At 40.3% G+C, this 10346-nt stretch overlaps 1 protein-coding gene and 1 long non-coding RNA gene across 2 annotated transcripts; both read left to right on the forward strand.

The window, feature by feature from the left end:
* The first annotated feature begins 105 nt into the window (after positions 1-105).
* On the forward strand, positions 106-7773 carry cyb5r2 (cytochrome b5 reductase 2). The gene is made up of 9 exons (XM_085169179.1): positions 106-238; positions 419-565; positions 1101-1173; positions 1548-1654; positions 2941-3070; positions 3200-3283; positions 3633-3718; positions 3825-3924; positions 7431-7773. Exons 1-9 carry the CDS (start codon positions 224-226, stop codon positions 7601-7603), a joined length of 915 nt encoding a protein of 304 aa, XP_085025305.1. The 5' UTR covers positions 106-223; the 3' UTR covers positions 7604-7773.
* Positions 1663-2642, forward strand: LOC146513602 (uncharacterized). Its single transcript, XR_014875476.1, has 2 exons — positions 1663-2157; positions 2219-2642. It is a non-coding gene; the product is annotated as an uncharacterized LOC146513602 (long non-coding RNA).
* Positions 7774-10346: the final 2573 nt, after the last annotated feature.

Consider the following 10346-nt stretch of genomic DNA (forward strand, 5'->3'; position numbering starts at 1 on the left):
GCTCCTCACTGTCTGAATACCACCTCTGTACTACATAGCGTCATGATGAAATCTGTCTTCGTATTGGTGCTTCGGGCCCTGTGTCACCTTTCACCTCAGTGGGAAGCCAAGCCCCTTTTGAGATTTGTGTGTAGAGTGAATGAGGCAAGGCTGCCTTAACTGTGTGGACTCTGGTCTGTGGGAGGAGAGGGAGGCTCTGACTGACTAATTTGTCACGTTAAACATGGACGAGACCTTGGTGAGAAAAAAATGAGCTTTATTTCTCCTTTCAGTTATTGAATGTAAACTGTTTCTCTATCTTAACTGTTGTGGAAGTCGCTGAGCGTGCTACAAACGGCTGAATGTGAACGCACAAATTTGTATAAAACTGGATTATAAGTAAGTGCAGCGTGTTCACACTTTGATCTTTGTCGTGCAGGTGATCCCTGGATTGGTGGCTGTCTTTGTGTTGGTAGGAACAGTTTTCTACTTCCTGCTAGGTTCTTCAGGTGAGAAGAAGAAGAAGCTGCCCGTCACTCTCCAAGATCCCACAGTGAAATATCCTCTCCCACTTATACGCAAAGAGGTGGGCTGCATACAAACTCACAGGCTTAACAAAATCCAGTGTTAAATGACTACAAAACAACAACAACAAGATTTTCACATTTGTAGTCACAATATTTCTCTTCAGTAATCTTTGAAATTCACTCATGTTGACCCTAAAAAAGAACAGTTCAAATTTAGTGTACTAAGAGCCCGTGTAAATCCTTTCACACACCACATTTTAAACATTAAGGTCTGTTGAGTTGCATTGTGGGCAATGTAGGACTCATTCTTTCATCAAAAATTCCCATCATAAGAAAGTATTATTGGGGGTGCAGTGATAGATCTCACTGAGTAAGCTGTAACAGCTCTGTTTTTGTGCAGTGCACCGGTTTGCAGGCCTGGAACGGTCTTTATGTTTTAAATACCCTCAAGATGCAGTTACATAATAGGACAAATATCTGTTAATGTATTGCATAAACATAAAGCTTCAAACTGAAGCCATGGGAGAGTTATTAGAAGGATAATATTATATGTATTTTCTCTTTTTATGGTACTGTGGCTGTGTCCTTGTGCAGGAAATCAGTCATGACACAAAGAAATTTCGGTTTGGCCTTCAATCTGGAAGTCACATCCTTGGGCTGCCAGTAGGTACTGTACCAGCTCTTTTCTTTCTCTCTTCTGATAAAATCCTAGTAGAAAAAGCAAGCATGCAGATTTTCTTATCTGAGCACTCAGCACTTTTAGCACTTCCTCATACTTATGCTGCAGTATAACCAGACAAACAAACAAGAAGGCAAGCTCACTTGCCGATTACACCGGTTAAATATCAAAAATAAAAAATTATTGGACTTTGATTAGAATAGATAAGTATTAGCACTTGACAGTGATGCTCACGATTCCTTGCTGCAGCCGTAGAACTGCCCTCATTTCCTGTATCAACATTTTTCCCACTGTCCTGTTTCACTTTAACCCAACACTACACCAAACCTGCCACTTCTCTTCCCCCTCTATCCACTGTGCAGGCCAGCACGTGTACCTGTCAGCAAAGGTGAACGGCGCTCTGGTGGTTAGAGCCTACACTCCAGTCTCCAGTGATGAGCACCAAGGATATGTTGACCTCGTGGTTAAGGTGGTTAACCTTGACATGTTCACATTTGATCTGTAGAGCAATTATTAAGAAATCTGGGAAAGATCTGAGTGTCTGTATTGCATCCTGAGCTACTATCGTCAGTGAGATTATCAGTTGGACAGTCAGTCATTGCTTAATGAGCCCTTAGTAAACACTTTTATCCCTTTTATTAAACTATAAGCCATTTGTACAAAGCCCTAGAAACTGATGAAAGGCCGTGAGTTTCAGTTTTTAATAGGCAACCAAGTCTGAAGCAATAATTCCTTAAAAAAACTGAGCCTGTTGGAGCAGGGGTGTAAGTTCCAGGGGGGTTAGGGGGGGTTATGACCCCTCCGAATAAAATTGTGAATTATCTTGCATAAATAGGCTGCTGATTTTCTTTACTCATTTCAGTTATTACCAGCAAAATAGTTGCATGTTTAATCATCTGGGAATTTACCCAGATTTATTTATTTAGACAGAGATCATGACCCTCCCCATGTCTAGCACAAAGTTACGCCGATGTTCTGGAGTAATTTTATATGTATATAAAATTTTATTTTATATGTATATAAAATTACTGAGTGCTAAGCTAGCAGCTAACACTAGAATATCATTAATACGTAAAACTGAAGCACAATGTTGTGAGATGCTTTGTACCACACAGAAGGTTTCATCATTTGTCACATAACTGTGATCGTGATGCTTTCTCCAAAAGCATAAATAACATTTTGAATATTGGTTTTACATACACTCTTTCTGTTTTCTGGATTATAGGGAAGCTTTTCCAGTAAGAGAAAAAGGCCAAATCAATAGTAATATTAGCCCAGTGGTCCCCAACCTTTTTTGCGCCACGGACCGGTTTATGCCCAACAATATTTTCACGGACCGGCCTTTAAGGTGTCGCGAATAAATACAACAAAATAAAACTAGTACCGGTACCGAAAAAAAGAAGATTTTTTCATAAAACACGTGAAAAGACCCAGGAAAACCGAGTTAACGATAAAAACGATAACAAAATAACGCTGAAAACTGATAAAAACCCTGAAAACTATACATTTCACACCTGAACCTCAACTCTCGCGGCCCGGTACCAAACGACTCACGGACCGGCACCAAACGACTCCGAGGCCCGGGGGTTGGGGACCGCTGTATTAGACAATATGTGTAAAGTTTTGATTTGATTATTACCAGCTGAGTGGATCATTTGAGAGCCTAGAAGTCATTTTTATTGCACTGTTGTGGAAAATGAGACTGCATAAGAAGGTGAAAATAAAAATGTGACGTCCTTCTGTAAACTCCTCCAGGTCTACTACAAGAACACCCACCCGTCTTTCCCTGATGGAGGGAAGATGTCGCAGTACCTGGACGGCATGACCATTGGAGACACTATTGACTTCAGAGGGCCCAATGGACTCCTGGTGTATGAGGGCAATGGTGCGGTGATGGTGTTTTTTATGAAAAGAACCAAAAAAAGAAAAAAAGAAGTTTCTACATTAACCTGCTGACACCAGCAGGAGGCGCTGTGTGATCTGCTTTGGTTGAGACTTTGTGTCATCCACTCAGGTCAGTTTGCCATCAGACCAGATAAGAAGTCGGAGCCAAAGGTTCGGAAGTTTAAGCACGTAGGAATGATCGCTGGTGGAACAGGTCCATTTTCAGATTACTCTAATAACTTTAAATATACACGCACTTATTCAGAGGAACATCACAGAGGACAAAAATCTGCAGAAGTGTTATTTACCTTAAAGTGATTCTAAGTGCTTTACTGCATCATGTTATTATTTTAGTGTGTTTTAGACGACTGGGTTGTAATACAGTGTTTGAAAAGAGCTGTTCTGCTCGTGTGCAATTGTGGTCCTCAAATCTGTGACATGCTTTAACTTTTAGAAAGTTTTCATATTTGCTTTGCACTGCTGACACATTCAGTTCACTGGAAAAATGAGAAAAGTCTGTACTTCACCTCTGAGACTAACTCCGGTGTCATTCACCCTCCCAGGTATCACTCCTATGCTGCAGTTAATTCGCAGTATCTCATCAGACTCCACTGACAACACCAAGTGCTCTCTCATATTCGCCAACCAGGTCAGCTGTGTGCGGGATATTGCGTTGTCTCAGTTGAATTCTATACCTGCATATAAAGGAAAAGTGTTGTGGTCAAACTGCTTTACTGGGTTTTACTTTATCTTAGACTGAGAAAGACATCTTACTGAGGGAGGAGCTGGAGGAGGTGAAGAAGAACCATCCTGACAGACTTCAGCTGTGGTTCACACTGGACAAACCTCCACAGAGTAAGAGGAAATGTCTTCATCTATGGATCTAAAATTCACTCTGTAAAATGTTCACTCCAGAATAGAGAGGGAGGGCTCAGTTTAAGCACTAATTCATAGTCTGAATGTGGAAAAAAGCAGCATTGAGACAAATGCTTTCACGATTACAATACACTTAATGCATATATAAAACGGTGTATGTTTTATTCAATAAGATAAGGCTATATCACTACAGTTATTTCTTTTTGCTGCAAAATGCGATTATCACGCATACCAGCACTGTCGCTAAAACCTGCCATACTATAAATGTTTCCAGACTAATATCAGCCTGAATCGGAGTTTCTGATAATACAGCAACTAACTGTGATAAATCAGCATAAATCTGTTGACGTCTGCATAGACAGAAAGTTCAATTTTAACCGTGCTATAAAGTAAATTAACCAGAACACAACCAGATTCAAATCCTGTTGATCTTTGCTCACTGACAAAGACTCAGACTGATGGCAACTTATTGGTAATTTGTCTGCATTTATAACTAGACTGCAACTATTTGCAAACCTTCAACAATCTCTGAGAAAATAATTGCAGTCAAAGTCAGACAGCGACTGTTTGCAGAAATGTTTCTTCCTATCAGGCAACTTGTGCAATCAAAAGTAGCTGTGAATGTGCAACATCCTTAAGGGGAACTATTTACCACAAGCTGCAATCGCTCACAGAATGTGAAATAATTCAGTACGACAAACGCAGGCAGCCGATGATATTTTTCAGTTGCAAAGAGGCTGCTGTCCTATTTTTCCTTGTGTGACTGAACCATTAACTAGGGATGCAACGATACCAATTTTTTCAAACCGATACGATACCGATACTTGGATCTGAGTACTTGCCGATACTGAGTACAAAAACCGATACTTCTACCACATACACACACACACACACACAAATGCAATGAATTGGAAGACAGGTTTTATTTTATTCTCTGCCGATAAAAAATAAAATCTTAATAAAAATGACCACAAAAAAAATTTCAAGTGAAAAATAAGCACTTCTGTTAAATTATTGCAGTCTCCACATTGTAATTTAACAAAATATCACTGAACTATTGGCACTGTCCGAGCTTTCAGAATAATAAATAAACACTTCTGTGTGGAATAAAATAAATACAAATTAGGTTTGAGAATAAAATAAACTTTTAAATTATTGCAGAGTGTCCGATTTCATATCGCAGCTCGAGTATGCTGAGAAGACGGTGCAATCCTATGTTTTCCACGACCGGCATTGTCATCCAGAGAAATAAAATGAGTCAGAGCCTCTGTTATTTTAACTGCCCGTGGATTTTCTCTTGACATTTTTCATCGCTTTTCCAAAACCTGAGTTAAAGTTGGCTGTTCCGGTCCACACTGCTGACATTTTGTTTAGCCTAGCTACAGCAGCCTCCAGTTTCTCTTTTTTATCTGGAGCTGCCAGTCTGACTCGTCTAACCCTGTGCCTGTTTAGCGCGGGATGTCCCCCTAGTGGCCAATCTAAAAAACTACAACAAAAATGACAAGCCACCCTCTGATTAATGAAATAAGTTAGTATCGGTTCATGGTATCGGTTAACTTTTACGAGTATGAGTACACACACATTTTACAGTATTGGCCCCGATACCCAATACCAGTATCGGTATCGGTGCATCCCTACCATTAACCACGAGCTCTCAGTTAGAAGGGAAAAGCTGGGTGTGTTCAAATACTGAATGTTTTTCAGTTGAGACAGTTTAAGTAATATATTGCAAATATCATAATCACCACACAGAATATTCCAATATTATTCTGTATGGATTGTTTTTCCCCACGCTTACCAACACTGGCTCTAAAACCTGCCATAAATGTTGCCACACGATGGAGTCAAGTCGATATCAGTCTGCATATGAACGGGGTCAAGTTGGCAGCTTCAGTTCATCAGGTGCCTGGAAGCACAACTCTGACAAGAATCCTCATGCCGCTCCGTCTGCAGAGACAACACTTCCTTTGTGTTGCAAATTCCCAGCTAGTGTTGTTTTTTGCTCCCTCACTCGTGACTGCCATGTAGCAGAACACCTGTGTGACTCACCTGTGATGTGTGAGTGCACGAGTTGTACAGAAGTTGTTCTGCAAAAGAAAGAAAAGGAAGATGTTTGTAAATCCATAATGAGTTTCACCATTTGTTTTATGAATATATGTGAATATGGACCTTCTTATCTTCACCTACTCTTTCAATTCATTTCTATTTATGTTACTCTGAAGATGTCTTTGTTGTCTTAGAAAACCAACAGGGAATGAAGATAAATCATTGCTAGTATTTTTCCCTTTTTCTTGTGAAGTAAACCAGATATGAGTAATATTGTCTTGGGTTTAAAATATGCCTGATATCAGGAAATAGCAAATGAAGAAGATGGATGCAGGTCACATGAACAAGCTGACCCTGACCTTAACCCTAACCTTGTGGAGCCCCAGATGAAGCTTAAAATGCTTAGACATGACCACAGCCTTACTCAGATTATCCATTAAGGAAAACCTTTATTGTTAAAAATGACCAATAGTGACTTCAAACTGATACTTGTAACATTTCCAAACATATTGGCCGACAGCATCCAAACACACACAAATTAAGTCCTACAGTGGCTTTATAACTTTGTAACTACATTCAAGTTGATGCTGAGAAACACTTTCTGTGACTAATTTGATCATTTTACCACACAGGATATACTGCAGGCCTGTATGTGAGTATTAGAGACTCTCCAGGCTACATGCAGCAGGATAAATCTTGATACTCAGGCGTTTGGTTTCACTGCTGACACCAAACAAAGACGCCTCAGCTGAAGGAAAATCCCTGCAGGCTGAGGAGGGAGATACTTCCCACAAGGCGTTACAGTAGCTTAGCAAAACGTTCCCGTTTTCTCTCGTATAATCCTTAAAGCCAGCTTGAATTAACAAGCATATTATTGTTACATAGTCTCTGTTGTGGAGACCTTTTATTTTGTCGTGTCTCGTCTTCATTAGCTCCCCTCAGAAAGGGGACACATCAGCCCTTGATCATTATTTATTTGAAGAGCTCTTCATTAGCAAAGCCATTATTTGCTGGCCTTTGATGGCGAGATGACTGTTGGTGAACAAGCCTCTTCAGCAAATGGCTTAATTGACACTAAAATCTTCGTCTTACCAAAAACCGCAGCAGACAGTGTCATCTTTCTTTGAATGTTTATCTATTAATGGAGGTTGTCTTTTAGTTCTGCCTGCCTTTCACCAAAAGGCCTCGCTTCCTTCCTCTGAGGACAGAGACAGATTCAAAAGGAGAGAAAGAAGAAGTGTTTAATATTCAGCGTTTAGAGAAGGAGTAAAAAGCAGAATAAAAGACACGCTTCTATGTTGAATAAGCCATATATAGTTCGACATCATGCACGACTGAAACGCTTTCACATTTCAGTGAGCCTGTGCTAAAAACACGACCCGAATTGTGCACATACTGGTGAAAATTCAGCTTCGTGGTTCTTTGATCTTATTCTCCAGACTGGAGCTACAGCTCAGGATTTGTGACCTACGACATGATCAAGGACCACCTCCCCGCTGCATCCAACGACGTCCTCATCGTCCTCTGCGGCCCCGCGCCTATGATCCAGAATGCCTGTCTGCCAAATCTGGAAAAGCTGGGACACAGAACGGAAAACATCTTTACATACTAGCATCTCGTCATTTAGCAGTCGCTGCAGATGTTCCTTCCATTCAAAATCACAAATGACTTTCATTTAAATGACCTGTTTGTGATTTTCTGTATTTCATTCAGGTTATGTGTGAGTTTTGATATCAGTGACACTACCACGTGTAAAAGATGCAAAATAAAGACGAAAAACAAGTGTTGATTTTTTTGTATACATCATGCTGCATTAGTGTTTTTGTTATTCTTCACATTACCACTTCATTCCTCAAGTGCTGACTCATCAGTGAGCATAGGTGAACAGAAAAAGTGCAGAACATAACATGCAGCTGAAGCAATATACAAACGTCTGCTTTTGTTAAAAATGTGAATATTAAAATGTATTCACATCACTTTTTAAAAAATTTATTGCAAATGTACTTAACATAAGTTTTTAAAATTTAAAATCTGATTATTTTCTTCAAATAGATTGAACAGGAAACCATCCATCCATGCATTTTTCACATATCCAATCAAATATGCAAAAACTGTTGAATGAACTGATTCATAACTGAAATTGTTTAATGACAGACCTGACAATTATTTACATTTTCTATTTTGTTGCCACACGATGCATGATTCATAACCCTGTTATTTTGTTTATTGAGTGAATGTTGTAGGCATCCACACTTTCCTGTTTCTCTTTATTATTCTTGTTGCCTTCATATGTTTTTTCAAATCTTAGAATATTTCTGCTCTTTACAACTACATCTTTGGTATGTATATTTTTTATACTTTTTAAAAAGGCTAGCCATCCTATCGAAAGCTGTTCAGTTCAACTTGTGTCATGGTCTGGGTGTGTGGCTGTAAAATTCCATTGAAGGTCTGGACCTCCCTGGTATCCACCCATGGGCAGGGCCTACAGCCCCTCTCACCTGAAGCTGATTGAGGCAATCAGGTTGGAGATTTAAGCTGCTTGCTGACACTGCTTCCTCGCCAGTTTGTCAACTACCCTATTTACTCCAGGAAAACTCCATCATACTGAATCACTCCTCTTGGAAATCTGGTTAACCCGCCAGCTCTTGGAATCATCTCCTTGCCTCACCTGCCTGCCCTTACACCACCTCGGGACCTTCACCACTCAGGACAGCTGCCACACACCACCTAACCCACCTGGACCGCACCACCTCTCCCTCAACGCTTCCATCTCCCACCTGCACAGTAAGACGAAGATTTTCACAGCTTCCACTCTCTCCAGAACTCCTCATTGGCTACCGCTCTAACACTGCTCTCCTCTCTTCCAGTACTTGCCTAATCACCAGCAGCTGCCGTTGCTTTCTTGGACCTGTCCCCTTGCTTGTCACTCTCCCCTGGCCAAGACCCTCACGCCCCATATATCAAGCCTTAAATCAAGTACTAACGTTAACGTCATTTTGGTGTTAGTTAATAAACCTTTGTTAAACCCTTTACTCTGCCTCCGCCTTGGGTTTCCTGCACGTGGGTTTGATTTTTGGTGCTTGGCCTCTGGCCGTTTTGTGACAACTTGGAGGAGGTGAAAGAATGTAGACAGAAGGTTAAAGAGTTGGAGAGAAGATATGAGCAGCTGACCAAAGACAACTACGATCTGAAGGAGTCGGTTCGGCTGTCTGTAAGAATGCCTGTTTTCACTTTGCTGAGGTACTGCCACGGGAGGATTTGGAAGAGAGGAAGCAGATGTGGCCTCAAATTGAACGAGCAAGCAAGACAGACCTTTTTTCCGAGGTCCTCGTGGATACATTGAAGGACGGAGGATTGGCGACTGTTAGACGGTGGAATATTATTAATGGGACAACAGAGCTCGGCTGAAAATTAGAGGTTACTAGTCACTGAGTGGGTGACAAGTGTTATGGGTTAAACTCGCACCTCTTTATTTTTTCATTTCATTTTTTCTTTACTTGTTATGGTTCACTCGCAAATTATATTTAGTTCATTAAACATTCAGGGTTTGAAGGACATTGTTAAGAAAAATGCACTCTTTTATTTTGCAAGGGGCAAAAATGTCACTTTTTATTTCTACAAGACACTCACTCTGTAGATGCTGATGTTACATTTTGGACTGATCGGTGGGGAGACCAGATTCTTTTCAGCCATGGATCTAATCCATCTGGAGGTGTGGCGATTTGTTTTAATAAATTCCCAGGGCAAATTATAACTTACAAAGCTGACAGAGAGGGCCACTGGTTAACTGTAGTGTTGAAATGCGAAGGTTTATTCCTTATTGTCACAAGGCTTTATGGACCTAAATAATGAGGGTCAAAATAAAAGTCTGTTGGAAAATTTAACAAATGTGATTTCAGAGTTAAAGTTATGTACCCCACAGATTATATTGTCGTTGGAGGCGATGGGAACACGACACCAGATGAATGGATGGACAGATGGGCGCCTCGCTTAGGAAGGAGGCAGCAGAATAACATTATTGAGAACTTTGCTTGTGATAATAATTTCACAGACATTTGGAGATGTATGAATCCTGGAGTTAAGAAATATTCGTGGTTTAAACCTAATGGAGAAAGCAGGTCAGGAATTGATTATTGGTTGGTGAGCGATGCCATTTTTTGGTGTACCTCACAATCTAAAATCTCCAAAGCACCCCCATCTGATCACTGCTTTATTGATCTTGTCTTAGAACCAACAAGGAAGAAACTTAGTAGCAGGGGATATTAATATTGGGAATTCAATGCCAGCCTTTTAAATAGGGATGAATATTGTGATAAAATTAGACATATAATCAGAGATACTGAAACTAAGGAATA

This window comes from Neolamprologus multifasciatus, chromosome 7 (assembly GCF_963576455.1).
Source record: "Neolamprologus multifasciatus chromosome 7, fNeoMul1.2, whole genome shotgun sequence".
Taxonomy (NCBI): Eukaryota; Metazoa; Chordata; class Actinopteri; order Cichliformes; family Cichlidae; genus Neolamprologus; species Neolamprologus multifasciatus.